This window comes from Enhydra lutris, unplaced genomic scaffold (assembly GCF_002288905.1).
Source record: "Enhydra lutris kenyoni isolate GAN:26980312 unplaced genomic scaffold, ASM228890v2 scaffoldscaffold15, whole genome shotgun sequence".
In the NCBI taxonomy this organism is placed as follows: Eukaryota; Metazoa; Chordata; class Mammalia; order Carnivora; family Mustelidae; genus Enhydra; species Enhydra lutris.
This window is the reverse complement of record NW_019154099.1, coordinates 33,820,943-33,844,863: the sequence shown is the minus strand read 5'-3', so window position 1 is coordinate 33,844,863 and position 23,921 is coordinate 33,820,943. Positions and strand designations below refer to the sequence as shown.

Below are 23,921 nucleotides of genomic sequence, written 5' to 3'. Positions count from 1 at the left end.
GACCATAATTGGAGACTCGTGCTTCTGTATGAGTTTGCGTCTTCTTGTACAAGAGTGACATCAGTTTAAAGGATGTGTTTCTATACCCCTCTTTGTGTTTTGCCTTACTTTTTTTCTTAAGCTTGTGTCAGTGACTGCCCTATATGAATGAAAATGAACATGTATCCAATTCCCTACCTATAAAATGGAATGTTTAGAACATATCTTTTCTGATACTACCCTTATCTGATTTTTAAGATTGTAAGTAGTTAAAGACTTAATGACTAATTCCAAGGAAGCTTTGAGTAGTTGCTTTAGAATACTCGATGTAAAAAAGTATTGTAGCTTATGGAGTAGGTTCATTTTCTTCATTTATTCTTCCTTTCCTCCAACAAGATAAAGCATAGGTGGAAAGGCAACCTCTAGGATTTTCAGTCTAGGAAAAGAAGAGAGATCCCTGTCATCAGTATGAAAGGTTGTTACAACCAAGTGCTGGAGGGTTTTGTTGGCCAAAGGGACCAGCCTTTGGCTTTCATTTCAAGTTTATCCACAGTGGAGTCCTGTGCTGAATGGAGATGGTTTTGTGGTATCCATGTCCACAACCACCCGTTTAACCTGTCTGCATTCCCGTAAACTATTGTTATTGTGTGGAATTATTAAATCCAGTCTCCTTGAAATCATTAATGAGCTCTTTAAAGAAGTACCACCACATACTGACCCTTAGATCCTCAGTGAAGCTAAGTAGCATAGAAGTCTGCAATTTAGTGTAAATACCAAGCCATCTTCACATACCTACCTCTAAAATAAATGTTGTTTGAGCTCAGAAAAGGCCGAAATGAAAGAAGGGAACTTCGTGCTTTCAGAGAAAAAAGAAACTACAGATGTAATTGCACTAAATTTGTTACAAGTTTAGGGGAAGTGTGGAGTTTCTTTGGGTATTGAAGGCCAACATTAGCCTGTTGGTTTGTCCAGAAGAGCATATAAAAAGGAAAGATAGCTGGAAAGTTACAATACCATTAATCTACAATGTCCCTTTAACTTCCCTTTGTATTCTTGTATTATTAAGTTCTGTGTGGTTTCCTTTATAGTTATTAAACTTCATTTAAATTTTTGGCAATAAAATGCTTCTTTGAAGATGAGGATCTGTATGAAGATATTATTCTGGGCTTGTAAAAGTGGTGTAGGGGTTTTTATGTGAAAGAGAAGTACATAAAACACAGTTTTTCTTTGCTCTTTTAAAGGTTACATGTTAAATTCAATACCCAAAGCTACCTCAGAATTATTTGGGATATTTAATAAGCCCATTTTGGATGCCTGGTGGTGGTATTACGTAGTACTAGGCAATAAACTAGGACACAAACGAAGCAAAATTTGAGTGTGAAGTACAAAATAACAAATACAGGAGTACGAGAGATTCAGACTACAGAGCATGAGTGAAATGGAGTTGTTTTCTGATGTTTCAAGGCCTAGGTAGGTTTTGAAACCATTATGAGGCCAGTATCCTTGCCCAATCAGTGTTGCAATGCAAAATAGTTCTCTGAAGTCTTCATTACTCTTTTAGGTGCAACAAATGGGCAGAACTTTGCCCTTTGTAATCTTGACCCACCTAAACTGAAAATGCCTTTGATGGTTGGGGGGGAAAAAAGAAAAGAAAAGAACTCTGATACCATTGAGAAACCAGCCAGCTCCTAATGAGGATATTAGAGAGCCACAGTACTGGTGAAAGATCTTGAAATGTGGTGATACAGTATGGAAGGGATGGGGAAAAGAAATCAAATGAGTTTCTAATTTAAGCTTATCATCATCATCAAAAAACATTCACTAAGTGCCTCCTCTTATGGTGCTATGTTTGAAAGCTTAATTCATTGTAAATGATTTTCCTTGCATCTTCAGAGGGGCAGTAATAGTGTTTATCAGTCACTTAAAGAATTAACCCTCCACAGTACTGGTTGGTTTGCAACCACGAGGATAAGCAGCTGCTCAAGAGCCCAGAAAGAACCTACATGAATGTAAGTGCAAGAGCTAGCTAGCCTTTGTGCCCAGAAGAATGTTCTTGCCCTTCCTCTCTTGTCATCCTCCTGGGATATATGTGTGAGGGTGGATGAGCAATATAGTCATAAGTTCTGGAAATTAGTCAAAAACATTTGTCAGAATTTTGAAATCTGTTTTTAAGTATTTTGGGTTAAGCCTTTTTGTTGACAGTAGTTTTTGTGACCCATTCACTTTAAAATGTTTTAGATGTCAATGTTCTAGCCAAACAAAAGACAATTCTCTTGCCAAGTTAGTGAGATTGGTTTCTAGGCTAGGGAATGTTATTCTTTGGAATTAAAAAATGCCATGACTGAGGAATTTAAATAGCTTTTAAGAAGACTCTAAAATTGAGGCACACTGCTTTTTGTATAGAATCAATATTTAACTTCTAAATTTTCTAGCAATTAATGTTTTGTTAGACAATTTTTAGGTATCAGACAATTCAAAAAGAAAGTCATAGTTGGAATTTTTTTTTTTAATCAAAAGAGAATTCTTAGAATTTATTAGAAAGTTTTGACCCGGGACTCCTGGGTGGCTCAGTCGGTTAAGCCTCTGCTTTCAGCTAAGGTCATAATCTCAGGGTCCTGGGGTCGAGTTTCATATCAGGCTCTTTGCTTAGCAAGGGGCCTGCTTCCTGTCCCCACACCCCTCCTGCTTCTCTGCCTACTTGTGATCTCTCTCTCTCTGTCAAAATAAATAAATAAAATCTTTTTTCTTTTTTTAAAGATTTTATTTGTTTATTTGACAGACAGAGATCACAAGTAGGCAGAGAGGCAGGCAGAGAGAGAGGAGGAAGCAGGCTTCCTGCTGAGCAGAGAGCCTAATGCAGGTCTTGATCCTAGGACCCTGGGATCATGAGCTGAGCCCAAGGCAGAGGCTTTAACCCATTAAGCCACGCAGGTGCCCCAATAAATAAAATCTTTAAAAAAAAAATATTTGACCCAGTTTTGAGAACTCCAGAAGTTGTGGGCCGAGGCATTTGGGAAAGCCTTTTGGTTTAATTATGTTAGATTTGTTATCACTAAAAAACTATTTTTTTAAGTAGCAACCCAAAATCAATCTTATAGCTCAGAGTTCATGAGAATTAACTCTTAGCATTAGTTTTGCAAATGATTCCATATAGTGTAATGTTACCATGCTTAGAATATTCATTTATGTGAAAAGGAAAAAAAAATATTTGCCATTAGTATAGTCCTTTAATAACTCTAAGATAACTAACATAGCTCTGTTTATTTCCCTGGATAGGAGAATTGCAAAGTGCTTTGGGATTATGGATTAAAAATGCTTTGTTGTGTTCACAGTTTCACAAGTCATTCCCAGTGATGATTTTAAGTTTCTGAAGGCCATGTGCTAGTATTTAATTTTCTGATATCACTCTAAAAAATACAGATGGCTCATGACATAATTTTTACAAGGTACTTGTTTTAGCTTGTGCTTAATTATTTTCAACTCTTTTTTAAAGGCAAATAAAAAATTGAAATTGGAAAACGGTGGCCTGGTGAGGGAGAATTTACGACTGAAGGCTGAAGTTGATAACAGATCACCCCAGAAGTATGTATTTTGCTCATAAAGCAATGTTTCAGATTATGTTAATATTTTAGAATAAGCTGCTGTTATTGTATGTGTTTTTCATTGGACTATTTTCATTGAAACATGTAGATTTAAATAGAATGTCTTGCCTCTAAAAGTCAAGTGGATACTTACATTATTGGTGAAATCTTTGTGTCATTTAAGGCTAATTTTGAAGAAAGGATTTCCTTCTTACCTTTTCCTTATCTGATTAGCAAGAGGATTGTTTTATGTGACCTAAGACAGGAGAACTTTCGCTTGGTTTCATATGTAAATGTTTAATAGTACTAACAGAGAGTAGGGCGATTAATATAATGCCCTTCAGATATTCTCTGAAATAATCTTGATGGCCGTTAACATGTGTATAGTGCTTTCTCTTTGCCAAGTACAACAACCTATGGTGTACTTATTAGTGTTCTCCATTTACAGAGGAGAGGACAGAGGCATGGAGAGATTAAGTTAATTTATCCAATCTGCACAGCTAGTAAGTGGTGGAAATAGGATTTGAACCCATGTAGTCCAGTCCCAGAGTCCATGCTGTGTTACATTACACAGAGAACCTTTACATTATTACATTAATCATTATACTAGAAAGCATATCTGAAATAGTTTAAGGCATTATTTGTTAAAGTTTAGACTGATTTTAATTGTACAATTAAGTGAATCTATTCTTCCTTTATGATGGGATAGTTTTCATTCCATTCCAAGTAAGAAAGTACAAGTATTGACCTCTTTAGCAGTTTTGTTTAAAATTATAAGAAACAATTGAGAATTGAAAATTGAAGATGGAGAAAAGATAGGAGATAACACTTGAAGTGTTTCTTCTCCGGGGGAAAAAAAAAGACAAGTAAGTAGAGAATATTGCCCTCCATCCCTCTTTGAAGGGTGGCATATCAGAACTCCACATTTTCCTTCTGTAATTACTAGACTTCATTTCTTCCTACTGGAAAAAGGCAAGGAAGACATAAGCAACCAGTGGAAATTTATCCTACTGGAAGAAGCTCTCTGCTTATCATATGAAAAAGAGAAAACATTACCTTTAGTAAAACCAAGTGTGGTATCAGGAATGGTAGAAATAAACCATAATTACTCAAAACAGAGATAACTAACCAATAGAGAAAGAAGCATAGCTTTTACTTTTAAATAGTTACTTCCCCTGTGCTTTCCAACCTCATTTTTCTTTCACTGTTCAGATAGTGTTCTGCTTTGACAAATTAGTGAAATAAGCTTAGGAAATGTTGCTGTTATGTGGTGGTTTGAATCTCTGCTCCTCTCCATTTATTGGCACCCCGCCCTGCCAGTCATAGTAATGCATGTCCATTAGCTGCATTTCCCACAGTGTGCTGAATGGAACTAAAGCTATTTTGTCCGTAGCTTTTATTTCTTGAAAGGTTGCCCACCAGATTTCAGATTTAATGCCAGCCACCAGGATGTGTTTTTAAATATCCATGGCTCCAATCTGATAAGTAACAGAAGAATCTCACCTGAAGAAACCTGGCCTCTGACTATTCTAACAAACAGCCACACTTCTGAATCCCATATAACTTTCAGACTTGCTATCTTTAACTTCCATTCCTTCCCTTCAGGGGTAGGGAATAGTTTCACTTAAAAAGCGATTTGAACTGACCCCTATTCCAGATCAATTTGCAATGCATTGAGGTATTAAATGCATTGCATTTGATTTATAGCCTTGTTTACTCTGCATCACCAAACCCTAGTGGGATTCAGAGAGAAGCTGACCACAGCTGAAAATACCCAGATCTGGTTTATCTGAGGAGAGCTCCTATTTGTACTGAGAAAATATGAAATTTCAAGAGTTTAAAAGTAAATGCAAGCAAATAAAACCATCTGTTCCATTTTGTTCCCTTGACTGGGAAGTGCCGTAACCAGTTATTTTTCTTTTGCCTACTTGGTTAGGTGTCAAGGTGTCCATTTTATGCACACAGCTTTAGTTTCCGATGTATCCTTCAAATTTTGCAGACATACCCTACAAATCATGCAAAAGAGAGAGCTTTAAGGTTTAGATACCATAGAGGAAAAAATTTAGAAGAGTGTAATTGCCAACTTGGGCTGTCATAGCAAAATACTGTAGCAGGAGTGGCTTAAACATTGAATATTTATTTTCTCACAGTTCTGGAGGCTAGTCGTCTCAGATCAAGGTTCAGCTGTTTTAGTTTCTGGCAAAGGCTCTCTTCTTAACTTGCAGACACCACCTTCTCCCTGTGTCTTCACATGTCTGAAAGAGAGTTTTTGGTCTCTCTTCCTCTTTTTTATCTTGGAGAGGGAGAAAGAGAGTGGGGTCGGGGAAGGGTAGAGGGAGAGAAAATCTTAAGCAGGCTGCACGCCCACACCCAGCACAGGGCCCAACCTCACAATCCTGAGATTATGACCTGAGCTGAAATTAAGAGTTGGATGCTCATTCAACTGAGCCACCCCGATGTCCCCTGTATTCCTCCTCTTATAAGGATATCAGTTCTGTCACACTAAGGCCTCATCCTTATGATCTTGCTTAACCTTAATTACCTCCTAAAGACTCTCTCTTTATATAGTCAGACTGAGGGTCAGGGCTTCAGCATGCGAATTTGGCTGGGGGTGGAGAATGTAGTACAATCCATAGCAAAAAGTATTTCTTTCCAAGACACTCAAATCGTGCTGTTACCGATAACGAGAATAACAGATGATGTGGATAAGGGTGACTTAAACATTTACATTGTTCTCATGTAGATGGTGCTGTATAAAGTAATATATTTTATAATTCTTTAAAAACAGTGCCGTAACCTTTTAAGGTGAAAAACTGGGTTATTATTTATCTTCTCTGTTACTGTTTTTCCGTTTTTTTCCATCCATTATATACAGTCTTAAGGTGTGCCTGGATAATTTTCCTTCCTCAACTTTAACCTAAAAGCCTTTTTCAGCAATATGTTAGATATTCTACTAAGCATCTTCTTCTCGGCTTCAGTAATATCCATTCTGTTCCTTGTCAAAAATCCATTGTCCTAATATCTAAACTGGTGGTCCAAAAAATGGGATCTTTTTCTTTGATTTTATATAGCCAGTTCCTGAATTTTTCTTCTCTTCTAAAATAAGTTTATTTCACTATGGAAAATGATATGTTTGCCCTTTCAGTTTTCTTTAAATAGACTCCTTTTTTTTTTTTTTTTTTTGAGATTTTATGTATTTATTTGACAGAGAGATCACAAGTAAGCAGAGAAGCAGGCAGAGAGAGAAGAAGAAGCAAGTTCCCTGCTAAGCAGAGAGCCCTATGTGGGGCTCAATCCCAGGACCCTGAGATCATGTCCTGAGCCAAAGGCAGAGGCTTAACCCACTGAGCCACCCAGGCGCCCCTAACATGGACTCCTAAGAGAATCATATCTAATGTTTGTAACTCCAGAGGTGGTGATATGTCCTTTAGTTTACAAGGCCGATAATTTGAAGAAAACTTACTCTCCCAGCCAGCCTGGGAGTACTGAATGTTTATTTACTTAACGCTGTACAAGGTGCATTGAACTAGATAAAGTAAATACTCTACCTGACCTTTAAAGTAGGTTAGGTTGCCATGCTATAATTTCTCTTACTACTCTGTACTTTCCCATCATAGCACATATCATAATTGCTAGTTTTTAATATTTTGTACAACTGTTTTACGGCTTTCTTCTGTCTAAGCCAGGACTATAGTTGTATTCACTATTTTAGCCGCTGCATTTTATAGAGTTCTGGCTGTATTCTTCTCCTAATATATATTTGTTGAGTAAAGGGATGATAAACATAGCTCTTTTTTTTTTTTTTTAAGATTTTATTTATGTATTTATTTGACAGAGAGGGAGAGAGCACAAGAAGGCAGAGCAGCAGGCAGAGGGAGAGGGAAAAGCAGACTCCTTGCGGAGCAGAGAGCCCAGCGTGGGGCTCGATCCAGGACTTGGGGATCATGACCCCAGCCAAAGGCAGATGTTTAACCAACGGTGCCACCCAGGAGCCCTGATAAACATAGCTCTTAAGACTAGGAGGAAACAAGACAGATCCCAAATGTGGTACACTTAATAGGAAAAATGGCTAGGTGGTGTTATATGCAGCTGATGAATCACAAACTCTACCTCTGAAACTAATAATACACTATAGTAGTTGATTTTGAATTAACTGATTTTAAATTTTTAAAAAATGAATTAAAGAACATTGACAAAATGGGAAGCAGGATGTGCTTAACAATAATAGAGAATTAAGAGTCATAATCAGATGCAGTATACGGATATTCTTTGGATATTGACTCATAACAAAGCATTCAAAGACATTTTTGAGGCAATTGGGTAAATTTGAATATGAGCTGGATATTAGGTGATACCAAGGGATTACTGTTAATGTTATTTACGTATTGTGGTTACCTAAGATAAATGTCTATATTTTCTTCTAGAAATGAATACTAAAATGTAGACTATAGAATATTTTAATAGAAGAAAGGGGATGTATAATAAAAAAATAAAACCCATGAAACATGGTTCCTACCTCTAGAAAGCTCATAATCTAACGAAGGCAAGAGACACAAATATATGAAACAAATACAGAACAGATACTAAATCAAATATCAGAGACCTCAGTAGGAGTTCAGGGAATGACCAGTGTGTTGCAATGGTAAGAGTGTTTATCAAAGAGACAGGACTTGAGGGCACCCCGGTGGCCCAGTCTGTTAAGCGTCTGTCTTCGGCTAGGGTCATGATCTCAGGGTTCTGGGATCAAGTCTCATGTCAGGCTCCCTGCTTAGTAGGGAGTCTGCTTCTTCCTCTGCCTCTGCTGCTCCCCCTGCTTGTGCTCTGTCTCCCTCTCTCTCTCTAATAAGTAAATAAATAAAATCCTTTAAAAAAAAAAAAAAAAACAGAGGGAGGACTTGAGCCTGGCTTTGAAAGATGGAGATTTCTATGAGAAGGAAGGCATTCTGAGCTAGAGGGAAACAGCTTGAACTGTTAGAAATACTAAGTAGTCCCTTTAGTTCCAGTCCCTTGTCTCCAGTAGTAGCTACAGTTACGCTTGAGAAACATGGTGGCTTCCTTCTCAAACTCATCAGAGCAGAAGTCCTCTATGTAATTTGCATATCTCTCCATTGTGACCTTCATCACCCCGCTTAAATAGCTGGTTAGCATGACTCCACGATATCCATCATTCTCTGCTTTAAACAGAAAGGCCTGTTCTCAGTCTCCTGTTCAGTGGGGAATACCAAGCGTGTCACACCTCCGCATGGTAAAAAATACAACAAGAACGAGAAGCTTAAGGGAAGACTTTAGTGTTAACATTTCTCATATTCCTAAATATCCTTGGCTTCAGTTACTATTCCTAAACTGTGCCCAGAAATGTGGATATACTTGTTCTTGATAGAATTAGGAGTTCCTTAGTAATTTTTTTTTTTAAGCTTGAAGAGATATGAAGAGTTGACTTTTAAAGCATTAGAACGTTTCATGCCCTCTCTGAGATCTTTCTCTTCAATTGTGCCATTTTTTTTTTTTTTTTTTTTTTTTCTGGGCACATTAGGCAGAGTTTTTGTGGTTTGTGCCAGCTATTAGGAGGCTTTAGTGGAGCAGCAGTTCTTGTCCTTGGCTACTAACTTACCTTAACAGCCTAGGGTGTTAAACTCCATGTACAAAACTCTATAGGCCATTAATATAAAACTTGGTTATAGTTGGATTAATGGCTTTCCTTTCTGGAAATATGTATTCAGGAATGTTATGTGTTCTTGTCATTGTGTCTTTAGTGAGGTCTATGGATTTGATAATGTCTCCCTGTATGCAGCTCTTCTACTGCACAGCAACCCCAAGGCTTGTCATTATGGACCAGTCTTCCCCCGCCCCTGCTTCTTCTGGGGGAAGGTAAAGGCTCCAGATACTCTCTGGATAGTGAATAGTATTTTCTGTTATTAGTATAAGAAAAAAAAGTACCCTGAAGAGGAAAGGATTGATTTAATAGATTATGACCTGGGATTTCTTCTCTTTTTGCTGTATTTGTGTTCCTTGATGAGCCATCTCATTTACTCCCATAGCTTTAATAATCATCTACCTGTATGTCAGAAATAAAATAAAATATAATAAATCTTTGTTTGGTTTTACCTTTTTTCCTCAGCTATAGATTTTTATTTGTCTATTTGATACCTTCACCCAAGATCCTATACCTTAAATTCACCACATAGTGTGGTGTTCAAATAAATGCTTAGCACTGGAGACAGATTACCTGGATGCAAATGTCCCCGCTCGCACTCAGCCCCTCCTTCCCCTACCCACTTCATTTTCACCATACTTGAAATTGTGTTTTTATAAAATATAAATCAAAATTTATATAAAAGTCTCCTACCTAAAACTGTCCCGTTTGTTTAGTTTTTTTCCTAAAATAAAATCTGGATTCTTCACAAACCAGTCTATGTTTGCCTGTTACACTTCATATCATTCTGCTGGCTCATGCTGCTCCAGCCATACTGGCCTTCCTCTGTTTCTAAAACATGATGGACTTTTTCTTTTTGCTTAGAATGTTCTGCTTCCATATCTTTATGTGGCTGACTCCTTCTGTCATCAGATTCAGAGAGGCCTTTCCTGAACATCATTCTGAAGCAGCCCTCTGCTTTAGTACCTTCTAAATTCTTTACTCTGTCTTATTGTGATACCACAGTGATAAAATCATGGCATGACGAAGCAGTATAGTGTGTGATTTTGAGCACAGGCTCCAGAGTCACACTCCGTAGGACTGAACTCTGGTTTTGTCTACTTACTCTCTGTGATTTGGGGGAAGACAGTTAACCTTTTTGTATCTCTGTTCTTGACTTCTGTGAAATAAGGCCAATAGTAGTACCTATCTTACAGGTAGTAGTAAGGGTTAAATACATTAAAACTTGAAATGTACTTTTAATGAACTAATGAATTAATGAAATGCTCAGCTAGTACTGAACCCAGGTTATAGTATTATTGTCTTCCTAACTCTAATCAGTCTGAAATTATCTTGTTTGTTTAATTACTTGATCTGTTTGTTGTCTGTCCCCTCCATTCTTAACTCTAAGTTCCCCAAGGGTAAGAATCTTACTGCCTATTTCCGTTACTTGCAAAACCCCAGCACCTGAAAGGCATCTGATAAATATTTGTTGAATAATTAAATGAATAGATAAATAGCAGTCAATAAATTACTTAATCCCTTGGAGCCATTATTTTCGTTATATAAAATGTGGATGATGTGTTACTGCGAGGATGAACGGAAGTAATTTTATGTCCTTGGAACCATGTGTAGCACAAAGAACTGATAGAGGTGTGTGTCTAAATAATTGTATCCATTATCCTTTCTACTCCAAAGATTGTTTATCCTCTTGCTTTGTTCCTATCCTTAATGGCTTTACTACTCATCTAGTTGCCTCAGATAAACACCTCAGTCTTCTTTATCCACCCCTTCTCCTCATCCCACACCTAATTGTTTAGTATATTCTATCTATCCTACCTCTTAAATATCTCTGTAATCTATCTTCGTATTCCCACTAGTTTAGATCCACATGATTTCTTGCTTAGTCTATTTTAACAATCTTATGCTTATTCTTCTTTTCCACTCTTAACCCTAAAGCATCTGCCTTATTCTTGCCAAGATTCCAAAATATATATTTGATCATCTCATTCCCTTATTTAATAACCTTTGATTCCCCATTGTCCTCAAATTAAAGCCCAAATTTCTTCATAAATATGGGAGGCTCTTTACAATATGACTTGAGCTTTGGCCTTTTCATGTCCTCTCCAACCTTCCCCTTCTTATAGTCTGCTTTGGCCAGACTGAGTTTCTTACTGGGTCCAGATTTGCCTTGTTATGACATGCCTTTGCACCTTTGCTCATGCCTTTTCCTTTGTTTTCCCTGGTCATCCCCAGTAGCCGCTCCCTTTTATTCTGCCTTGTTAATTCCTCTTCAGTTGTTACTCTGTTTGAAGCCCTGCATGATTTCCTAAGACAGAAGAAACACTTTTCTTCTTGTTCTTCCCATCGTTCTTGTATTACTAAGGATCTGGTATACTGACAAGTTCCATGACTTTCATGCTCAGTTAATCTACCAGCTAGCTTCTTGGAGCTAAGACATATTTATAAAAATGCATGCTGTATGTGTATCTGTCTAAAATACATGTAAGTGTGCGTATCACTGTGCGTGTGTTTGTGCGTGTGTGTTCCTTCTCTGGAGACTGGGAGAAGGAAGGAGTCCTTCATGCTGCAATGTGGAGGGAACTAACCAGAGAATTAAGATTTTGAGCTTTCTAGAAGCTTAAAGTACAAAGAGTTTATAAGGAAAAGAAATTCCAAGATTCTTGGGATTTTCTCCAAATGAGAAGAGTGGAGGGTTTTCCTGAGTCATACTAGAGACTGGGACCAAGAAAGGGGAAAGGAGGAGGTGATGTTGCTGGGGTCCCAAACAAGATTTCTTATCTTCGTTTCCTTACTTGAACTGGGTTTATCCTGCCTTTATCTGTCTCCATGCTGACTCTGAGCTGTGTCTCCTTGGTTCACAGTTCTGCTCTTCCTACACTGTGTCTCAAGACATGCCAGTACCACTCAGACTACTCCAGTCTTTCAGCTTGCCCGGCAGCACCTCTGGTCTTGCTGGCTTGGCTGTTGTCCCCTCTTAACTTATTCTGGGCTTTTTTACTTCTCATGATTCTGCTCTGACAAACGCCATGATTCCTGGTATTTGACCCCAGCCTGATCTGATGACTGATTCTGCTATGCCCTTTGGATTTCCCGGAAGGGGAACTTGTAGACTGTCAGGGGAGTCTGATGATACCCTGGGGCCAAACGGTGACAGCCAGGTGTGCGCAGGCCCCTCAGCTGCCTGAGGGGCCCTTCTCTGGGTATTCAGCTAATTGGGGATGGACAGGTCTTACAGTTTTCTGTCAGCTTGTCTTTATTGTATTGATAAGATATTTTAGGAGCCTGCATTGCATGCTAATGACTAAGCAATAAGGTCGTTGGGAATATTAGGAACTGCTTAAGAACAAGAATGTCTTCTACTCCTTTTGTTTTCCTTTCTTTGACCCCTTAGCATACTTTAAGTCCTCAGTAACTGTCATCATAGTAATAATTACAGGGTGGCTGGATCACAGTCTTTTTTGTTTTATTTTGTTTAAGATTGTTCCTTAAGGTGAGAGAGAGGTTGATTTAACTGTGGTGAAAATGTATAGATAAATACCAGTCCCGAGATTTTTAAGTGTGCTTTTTTTCATGTAACAATAGTTGTCCTCTTATATTGTTGAGATTTTGTTAAGGTTATCATATTTGGGAAAACATATAAGTCCTTTATTCCTTTTAGAACTGTAAAAAGATATGAAATATCTTTTGTGTATAGTTTATTTCCTTCCACGAAAGATTAGGATCCCCACTGATGTCCTAGAAACTCAAAGCTGATCTTTTCTTTTGCGAAAGAAAATTAGGGTGCATTTCTATGTGGAATTGAAGTGAAATGTATTTATCAAATAAAATGGAATTTATTTCATAGTTAAAAGAGTAGTCCCCCTTCACAGGTGCAATATATATATATATATATATATATATATATATATATATATGCACACTAAATATATATATAGATAGATAGATATAGATATAAAGATAGATATAGATATAGATAGGTAGATATATCAGCCCTTTTTAGAGACCACAAAAGGGAATCTGTTCCTCTTCAATTTACATATGCAGCCCAATACTAAGGTTGTTTGTGTTAAGAATTTCTAGGTATCTCAGCAAGACTTTTCAACGTCACAATTTCCAACTACAAATACATGGTTAGTTTAGCTTAATAAACACACACACATATAAAACTTCCTTTAAAATTGTATTAATAATGTGAACTGTTATTTTAAAACTCTGCTCTACGTTTGGAAGCTTCTCTTTCTTTGAAAGCTTGCAAAGCAGACTGTACCTTGATCTTTATACTTCTGGGAGGTAGAAGAAGGAAGAATGGCTGCATGGGCCTTAATTCTTTATCAGTTCCTCTGCTCGTGTGATCTTTGTCTTTAAGGAGGAAATCGTGACTTTTTTTATTCTTGCAAATGTTGAAGCACTTTGTTTTATGCTAAAACTAAGAGGCAGCATAATGTGGCTTCTATTTTTTTTTTTATTCCTCAATATTAGACCCCGGGACAAGTACCTATGTGATGCTTTGGCCCTAAAATTTTACATTTTTAATTTTGTGGTTTGGGTTCCAATTTAGTCTACATATCTCTGGTTAAAATAGCTACCTTCTTTGGGTTGGCATTTGTCAGGCTGATCTGTCTGTGCTATAGTTTCCTGCAAGGCCACTTTAATAAATGATCTTTTGAAATTGCAAAATATTCTTGAACTTGTGTCTAAAACATGGTAGATTTTTGATAAATATTTATCAACTTTGTATATACATATCTGTTGATCCCTTTTTTCCTCTCCATGTTTTATTAGCATGTGTATGTATTAGTAAATATTACAATAATCCTAGTTAGTTAACTGTGTGTACAGACTGTGTGCTCAGCAATCCTAGCTTGTATTTTACATTACTTTACAGCATAAATAGGTACTTATATTACTGAAGAAGGGAGCTCATGTTCAAGCACTTCATATAATGTCAGACATGGTGATTGGACTCAGACACACTTGAATTCAAATCCCATTTCTGCCACTTTCTGCAAATCCGTGAACAAGAGAGAGTCTTTTGAAGCTTCTCATTTCTCATCCTTAAAATAAAAAATAACAGATCTTCCTTCATTAGGTCGATAGGACAATTAAATCAGAAAGATAATATATAACAAGCATATAGCAATGTGCTGGATTTAAGTAAACATTTAGTAAATTTGGTTGCTGCTATTATTTTTGTTGCTGTCATTATCAGTAGTGGTCAGGCTACTCTTAAAGACTTACTTGTTACACTTACTTTTGGTAAATTCCATCACAAAAGTTCATTTATTTATTTATTTGATTATGGGCTGTTTCTTTCTTTCTTTTTTTATTTGATGGTGGTCCAGAAAACAGAAATGTTGCCTTGAGTCATCGGGGGGAAGAATTTCTTGCTATTTTCTTAGTATGGTTCATATTATTTAACATATTATTTGTGGAACCAACTTGTGTCTAGGATTGGTCATAGACGGTACTTTTATGATTAATAAATTTTCTAAGAATGTAGCATTTTCATCACTGGATGTTTACTTTTAAAAAGAGAAAACTCTTGAAACACTGGCAAGTCATACAGCTCTGCGGCAGATAAAAATCTATCAGCTACTTCCCAAAGCTTCCCTAGTAGTTTAAAGACAGAATGCCTACAACCATCCTTCTGACATGTGTACAAGGGTGAGATAGATAAGGGTGAACACACAAGCAACTCTTTGGAAACAGGTGAGAGCAAAAGGCCCCCACCACCAGGTACAATATTGAGCTTCCTGTAGTCCTGGTCCTCTCTGCCCTTTTCCCCTGAAATATGCCGTCTGCCCAATTGCACACATAAGCACAAGGCAGAACACAGTACTGGGCCTCTCCCTTTTCTTCCCACTCCTATCAAAATTCATGTTTCTGAAGAGTTCATATTACAAGCTACTTCTGTTACCTGTAATCAAAAAGAGGAGTTTGCAAGTTCAGGTAATCTCTGGTGAGTTTTACTTTAGGAAAAAATATTTAAGAAAGGGAAAAGAATAATGGAATGTTCTTCTCTTTGAAACCCTACCTCTGCTCTATGTTTAAAATAAGATATTTTCTAATATCTCTGAAAGTCAGGGAATGAGAAGATATGTAACTGCAGTTATGTAAACAGGCAACTCTGCAATAAAATGCCCTCTATGAATGGGTTATTCTTTTAAAAAAACTTCCAAGACTCAAGTAAGTTTACTTGGTTTCCTTATATATCAACTATTCCTTTAGTATAGATAATCCTTACTTTGTACAGTAGTGGAGGACCAAAAAAAGGCCATTCAAGTAAAAACCATGAAAAGCAGTCTTAATCAATGGGAAGAATCAAGTTCCTTTATAAACTTTAATATTTTTTGTCAAAACATTAAATCTCTTACTGTCAGTTATAAATGTTTATGGAAGTGAAAAGAGTAAAACTAATATTTAGCACACTAATATTTAGTATAATTTAAACCATTAGAAACATTGTGAAATAAAGTATTTTATTTCTTTGTAAAAAAAAAAACTGTGGGAAATAATCTGAATAGTGCTTGTCTTCTTATCCTATAACTTATGATATGAAGCTGCTAGCAACTTTTCTAATGCCTTGACGATTGTCATACTCCTGAGTTTGCATCAGCCTCGAACATTTTATCCTTAATGCTTTCAATGTCATGAAATATCTCCATATTGTTTTAATGTGAAGTTTTTTGCTAACCTGCCACTTTCTCTAGATAACTTTATTCTTTTCATCAAAACTACTTTTCTCATTTATGTCAATAAGTTTGTTACTCGCAAATTCCTCAGGCATTGCCAGGGTCTCTCAGATGGTGGCAGTTTCAATGTTTCCATGGTCAGTTCTTCAATAACTACATTTACATTTGATTCCAGTTTTACTTCTGGCATTGATCACTATTTAGTTCTTTGCTGCACCTTCATTTTTGTTGGCCAGTTCTGTCTTTTGATGATCCATTCTTGTAAAATGTATGTGACAGTACTGCTTGTGTTACTATCTGTGTGTGAACTGAGTAACAGATGCAGAGGGACCAACCACTTTCAGACTTGGAAAGAAGTGACCTGATTGGTCACTGATGTACGTCTGTTATGTATGTACTGTTTTGTGAACTGAAAAGCAAGTATTGAAATATTTATTTTATGCAGTTTCATGCAGTTAGTTACAGTTAATATAATGTAAATTTGAGCCCCTTTGTTAAATAACTGGTGTTATTTACCTAAACTGTGGCAACTGAAATTTATGTGTATTGGAGGCATGTATGGCAAGGATATCAGTGCTGAAAAACGGTCACATAGGCCAGATCCTAAAAGCTGGTCCAGATCCAAAGATTGCTTTCACTTTGTTTCATAATTGCTACTTCATCTAGCAAGTAAGGAAAGGATATGAAATCAAAGATACATGGGGGGCAGATGGGTTCACTTCCCTCATGTCTCCCTATGTCCTGAAGATGTTTTAGAAGCAACCCACTGGGCTTGCTGATTTTGTCCCTTTTGTTAGGGATGCCATTGAGAACTAGAGAGACAAGTTAATTGCTCAAGTTCTCATAACTAGTTAATGGCAGCATAGCACTAGAAGTTAGGTCTTTTGGTACTTCGTTCTGGCATTTATTCTTTTACCACATTTGCTTTCTTTTAATTCCCTTCAAGCACATCCTATTACTCCTGCATAATGGGCTATGAGAAAATCTGAACTGAGGAGCTTTTCATTATTAGTCATACTCTATTCTAGGTGTAATACCTTAAAGGTCAAACTAATAGGAGTTTCATTTCTCTTACTGTTAGTAGGAACAGGAACTATCTTGTACCTCTGTAGCTCTTCAGGCAAGGGGAGCCCTAATCCAGAATGTGTATATCCCTTAACACTGCAAGCTGAGAAATCCTTTAAGCTTCTCCCAGATTCTAGCAAACTTCCAATATATCAGTTGTAACTCCCAAACTGCTTTACGATGTTTTCTCTGACATAATGAAGCCTTTGGCCATCACTGCTACTTTGAAAATCAAAGCCTTTTGGTCTCTAATGGAATGTTTATAAAAATACTCCATTTTGAAATTTGCTCAGGAAAAGGAAGTATGGTAAATGATGTTAGAATTCCCTCCGGCTTGCTTTGGCATTGATTCACTTAATGTTATGTACTCTGGAAATATCTGGAATTAGTGTGAATAAGAATATTAAAACCCAAAGTTAAATAAGCTCTTATCTTCATTGTCTTCTTTTATAGAAGTATAGCATCAGATATGCAGATATTATTAACAAATAATTGTTATTTCTCTGTGACTTGATTAATTTCCTTTTGCCAAATCTAATATACTAATCCAGGGTAAGCTTAAAATTCCTAATAGCTATGTCAAAAGTCTCATATGTTTCCATTCTTTTGCTAAGGTTAAAGTGTCAGGTTTTTTTTTTTAAGATTTTATTTATTTATTTGATTGAGAAAGGAGAGAAAGAGAGAGCATGAGCAGGGGGTGGGGCAGAGGGAGAGGGAGAAGCAGGCTCCTCACTGAACAGGGAGACAGGACACAGAATCATCCCAGGACCCGGGATCATGACCTGAGCTGAAGGCAGATGCTTAACTGACTGAGCCACCATGTGCCATAAGTGGCAGGTTTTTTTTAGAAGGAGCAATATAGGGACGCCTGGGTGGCTCAGTTGGTTAAGCAGCTGCCTTCGGCTCAGGTCATGATCCCAGCGTCCTGGGATCGAGTCCCACATCGGGCTCCTTGCTCATCAGGGAGCCTGCTTCTCCCTCTGCCTCTGCCTGCCATTCTGTCTGCCTGTGCTTGCTCTCTCTCCCTCTCTCTCTCTGACAAATAAATAAATAAAATCTTTAAAAAAAAAAAAAAAAAAGGAGCAATATAAGATGGCAACCCTGTAGTTTAAAAAAAAACAAAACACACACACACACACACACACAAAAACAAAACAAAAGCCACAGAACTATATTCTGTATATGTTGTTCTCTGTTGCTTTCCTTAGTGTCAATGAAAAAAAAACAAAACAAAACAGTCAAATGTATGAAACATTCAGTTTAGTAATATAGTGATTCAGAATACTTACATGTAAAAGAGACCCAAGGACCTTTGGCTTATCCTATGCTGTTGGATCTGTCTTAATGTAAGGCACTAATGCATCTATCTGAAAGTAGAAAATAACATCTATTCAAGAAATATTTAATGAGGACTGCTGTATACCAGGAATTGCTCTAGGGAGCTAGCAGTGAATGTAAGATGGTCAGACTCCCTGCTTTCCTGGAGCTTACACTCTAATCAGGGAGAGAAAGATTTAAAAATTACGTGGATAGGTTAATTAATTGATCCGTTCCATTGGCTTTCACTATATATTTCTGTTAGTTTGCCCACCAGCACAGGCCTCTTATTAGCGTGGTAAAAAGGTCTGATCACTCAAAGTATTATAGACTTGTAAAGTATTGAAATGGAACTTTGGGGAATTGAGGGCAGTGACCTTTTAGAAAACAGCCAGCCCCATCAGTGATTTCTACTGGCTGTCCCTGTCAAATGTGCCCCCATTGCTGGCCTTTGTTGTTAGTTCTTATGGCACTTCAGCTTTCTGAAGTAACCCAGAATACATGGATGGGGCTGTCATTTTGACTTCAACTCAGAACTATTTGTTAACTTCTTTTAAAAACATAATTTTAAAAAAAGAAAAAACAGAGGGGCAAATGTAGCATCTTAAAGTGACATGTTTGAAATTCCAGGTTAAAACCTTCTAATAAAAAGCTGCTAATACTTTGGGAAACATTTCTTATTTGTCACTAGTCTTTTCTTACGTAAGCCTCTGAGTTCCCAAGGACATCCTTTGGTAATAGCTGACTTAACTACCTAATAACATTATTTTATTTTATTTATTTATTTTTAAGATTTTATTTATTTATTTATTTGAGAGAGAGATCACAAGTAGGCAGAGAGGCAGGCAGAGAGAGAGGGGGAAGCAGGCTTCCAGCTGAGCAGAGAGCCCAATGTGGGGCTTGATCCCAGGACTCAGACCATGACCTGAGCCGAAAGCAGAGACTTAACCCACTGAGCCACCCAGGCGCCCCAACACTGTTTGATTTTAAATTGTTTGATTTTTCAGCACCTGGGTGGCATAGTCGGTTGAGCATCCAACTCAATATCCGTTCAGATCATGATCTCAGGGTTGTGGGATCAAGCCCCGTGTAGGGCTCCACGTTCAGTGGGGAGTCTGTCTCCTTCTCTGCCCTTCCCCCAACTTGTGCCTCTCGCTCTCTGTCTCCCTCTAAAATAAATAAATCTTTAAAGAATTGTTTGATTTTTTTTTTCTTCTTCTGAGTTTACCTTTATTGTAAAAATTGCATGTAAGAAATTAAGATAAATTTTATCTTGGTAAGCAAATTTAAGGCTGTCACTTTTGCTGTTTGCATTAAGTAAACATGCTACATGTTTTTTCCATTTAAAAATATGTGGGTTATTTGATTTTAGAGTAGTTATTATCAAGAACTTAAAAACATTTTTGCTGATGTCCTTAAGATACTCGTCTGCTCTTTAAAATTCTCTTGCAGAAACTCTGTCAAATACTACATATATAAACTAAAACATTTTTCTCTAACAAAGAAGGAAAAGCTACCATCATTCTTTTAACCAGATATTCATAGTAGTAAAATTGGTTTTAAAACAGGGGTACTTGTTACTGTAGCTGGTTTTGTTTTTGTTATACCTGTGGTTTTTGCTTTGTTTTTTAGAGGTTGATTACAGTGAGTAGATCAATATTCAATACTGTGTCTTTTAAGGCCATTACAGGCCTGAGATTTTATGAATCTGTATTTACCTTTGCTCTGCTTTTTCCCCCCCATAGTGACCAGAGCAGGAATTTTGTCAGAGTGAGCTAGAGAGTGAATTGGGCTGTAGTGTAGGAGGTGGTGTTGGGCATTGAGTGAGAGAGCACGTGTAGTGGTTGTCTCTAAAAGGTAATTACTGTGGGTTTCTTCTTTGTTTTTTTGTTTTTGTTTTTTTTTTAAATACCTAGTACAGAGGCGCCTGGGTGGCTCAGTTGGTTAAAATACCTAGTACATTCTCTTAATTGTAATAACTTCTAAAATTTATTTATTTATTTATTTATTTATTTATTTATTTATTTCAGAGAGAGAGAGAGCGTGTGTGCACGTTGGGGGTGGGGAAACAGAGGGAGAGGGGAAGCAGACTCTGATGAGCCAAAACCTAGTCAGGGCTTGATCCCACAACCCTGAGATCTGGACCTGAGCCAAAACCAAGGAACCACCCAGGCGCCCCTTAATTGTAATTATAATTAGGGGGGAAAGGAAGAAAAGATAAACCCATAGATTAAAAAAAAATTTTTTTTAGAAGCCATCTTTTCAAGTACTTTGCTCCAAACAGATAATCCGTGAATTCTTTAACAGAGGTCAATATTTAAGTCATTAAAAAGATTATAGAAAGAGACTTTTTAAAAGAACTTTTGTGGAGAGGACAGAGCACCACTTAGGGCTCAATCTCATGACCCTGAGATCACGACCCAAGCAGAAATCAAGAGTCAGTCACCCAACCAACAGAGCCACCAAGGCACCCCCCAGTACCCATTCTTAAGGGAATAATGAAGACAAGATAATCCTGAGTAAAAGAAGTGAATTTTTGATATGTTCTTTTTCGGTTACTCTCCAAAATGTTCCTTTTCAGAAAATGTGAAGATGTTTTTATGTGTAATATATTGGAACCACAAGCACTGACTTTGTATTTCAAAGTTGGAAGAAATGAGATTGATGTCGCACACAGTTGTAAAATGCCAAAAATAAGTAGAGCTGGAATAAATTAAAGCCCAGTGTTCAGAAAAGCCAAGTAAAAGCTTCAGATCAAGAGTAGCTATAATTGAAAGGGTCCAAATAAGTATTTAAAACCACCCCTGCTGGGACTGCTAAGACTTCTGAATTTCAAATTGGCATTTTATGTTTGACAAGGTGACATTGTATAAGAAATGTATTGTAAAACACTGCTGTACGATAGGAAAATGATTGAATGTAAATATTTCAGGATGTGGACCACTGTTCAAATGTTATCATAAATCTTTGCCATTGTTTTAGGGGATAACCCTGCATGCATATATGAGCTGAATTGAGAGAGCTAACTCTTGGAAGGGAAGTCAGCAGTGAGTTTGTGCGTGTCTGACCTTCTGCCACTACTAATCTGATTTGACCACAAAAGTATCCTATTAGATCTTTGCTATTGTTATCATATGCATATTATTACATAAAGTGAAAAACTCTTTTCTGGAGATACTACATCTGGCATTGCTTTTGACCTGTTCATCGGGTGGTCTGAAATGTCATTGGTATGTGAAATTGAAATGGCTTGAGCCAGGATGCCCTCTTAAACTTTGAAAAGGGAAAAAAAAAAAAAAACTTGAACTGTAAAGTTAACTATCTTTCCATTCCTTGCAGGTTTGGAAGGTTTACAGTAGCTGCTCTTCAGTCCAAAGTAGAACAGCATGAACGTGAAACCAATCGCCTCAAGAAAGCCCTGGAACGAAGTGATAAGTATATAGAGGAACTAGAATCTCAAATTTCACAGCTAAAAAATTCAGGTGAAGAGAAGGAAGCTATGAATTCCATTTGCCAGAGAGCACTTTCTACAGATGGCAAAGGGAGCATAGGCAATGAGGAGGATATGACATCAAAGAATCAAGGTGATGGTGCCAGAAAGCCGCTTGGCTCATCCACCTCAAGTTCTCACCTGGCAAAACCTTCTAGTTCTAGTTCTGCCAGGAAGGAAAGCACCAGCAAAACAGAACCAAATTGTCCTAAGAACAAAGACCTATATCAAAAACAGGTGGAAATAATGTTAGATGTGACAGATACAAGCATGGATACTTATTTAGAAAGAGATTGGGGTAATAAGCCAAGTGATTGTATTCCCTACAAAGATGAAGAACTTTATGATCTTCCAGCTCCTTGTACCCCTTTGTCCCTTAGTTGCCTTCAGCTCAGTACTCCAGAAAATAGAGAGAGCTCTGTAGTTAAAGCAGTAGGTTCCAAAAAGCACTCAAACCATCTTAGAAAATTGGTGTTTGATGATTTTTGTGATTCTCCGAATGTTTGTAATAAAGATTCATCAGAAGATGATAGAAGTGAAAATGAAAAGAAATCAGAATGTTTTGCTTCCTCAAAGACAGGATTTTGGGACTGTTGTTCCACAAGCTATGCCCAAAACTTGGATTTTGAAAGCTCAGAGGGGAACACAATAGCAAATTCTGTTGGAGAAATTTCTTTAAAATTAAGTGAGAAATCAGGCTCCTGCTTATCTAAGAGGTTGAATTCTATTCGCTCATTTGAAATGAATCGGACAAGAACATCCAGTGAAGCCTCCATGGACGCAGCTTACCTTGACAAAATCTCTGAGTTGGATTCAATGATGTCGGAATCAGACAATAGCAAGAGCCCTTGTAATAATGGTTTTAAGTCAGTGGACTTAGATGTGTTATCAAAGTCCTCTCAAGGCAGTGAATTTCTTGAGGAGCCAGATAAGTTGGAAGAAAGAACTAAGCCAAACCTTTCCAAAGGTTCTCTAACTACTGATCAGTTAGAAAATGGAAATGATTGGAAACCCACTTCTTTTTTCCTCCTCTCTCCATCTGACCAAGAAATGAATGAAGATTTTTCTCTCCATACCGGTTCTAACCCAGGAACTAATGAAATCAAACCCCCAAGCTGTTTGTTTCAGACTGAGTTTTCCCAGGGTGTTTTGTTAAGCAGTTCACACCGGCTATTTGAAGATCAGAGGTTTGGGTCTTCTTTATTTAAGATGACCTCAGAGATGCATGGTCTTCATAACCACCTTCAGTCTCCTTGGTCTTCTTCCTTTGTGCCTGAGAAGAGGAATAAAAATACAAATCAGTCAACAAAAAGAAAAATCCAGAGCAGTCTTTCCAATGCCAGCCCATCAAAAGCAACTAAAAGTTGACTGGTTAGAAAGGTGTCATTTATGTTTTTGTCCTGAGAGGAATAGAAGTTTTTAAAGTTACTTTTTTTCCCTCATAAAAGTTCTGTACGATGTTGAATTGATAATCTGTAGTCAAGTATCAAGTCAGAATGGTGGATTAGCCTGTACCTAAAATACTTCTGTTCATTTTAAAGAGTTTGTCATTTTTTTCATTTCATTTGGGCATCTTTTTAACCAGAAAAGATAGAGAGAGGGAGAGGGTTTCTTTTAATGAATATTATATGTATCTGGTTTGGGTGTGTTATGTTTTCTTAGGTCTTGATTTAGCTGTTAAATACAGTGGCCAATTAATGAGCCTCGGTTGTCTTCAAAACTTGGATTCCTTAAATAAAACTTTTTGGGTTGTCTATACACTGCTCATAAGACACTTGAGTTTCTTTAAAGCTTTTCTAAGCTGGGAATTATTTTGCCTGTCCTTTTTTATTTATGTTTAGTGATGGCTCAACTTTTAGGCAGGGCTATGGTGGAGAAAGCGCACTCTAACCTTAGTCCAATATTCATTTACCTTTTTTTTTTTTTTTTTTTTTTTAGGTTTTGTATATGTATGTTTGCATTTTTAACATTGTGTTTTGTACAGTTTTTGTGAGAACCTTTTGCTACAATGAAAAAACACATTTTCTATATGAAAATACTTGTTTTATGTGAGGTAGCTTTCATTTCCTCATCTTTTTGTGTGTGTTGAAAATCAGAAATTGAGCCTACTTTGGAAAGAAGGCATAAAACGGTTGGTTGGG

At 37.1% G+C, this 23,921-nt stretch overlaps 1 protein-coding gene across 1 annotated transcript in view; it reads left to right on the top strand.

The window, feature by feature from the left end:
- The window catches only part of LOC111147059 (ring finger protein 219), a 42,348-nt gene extending 18,812 nt beyond the window's left edge, over nucleotides 1-23,536 (top strand). The window contains exons 5-6 of the mRNA XM_022502931.1: nucleotides 3,473-3,561; nucleotides 21,630-23,536. Of these exons, the coding sequence (XP_022358639.1) occupies nucleotides 3,473-3,561; nucleotides 21,630-23,148 (1,608 nt within the window). The 3' untranslated portion in view covers nucleotides 23,149-23,536. The remainder of the gene's footprint in view (nucleotides 1-3,472; nucleotides 3,562-21,629) is intronic.
- Nucleotides 23,537-23,921: the final 385 nt, after the last annotated feature.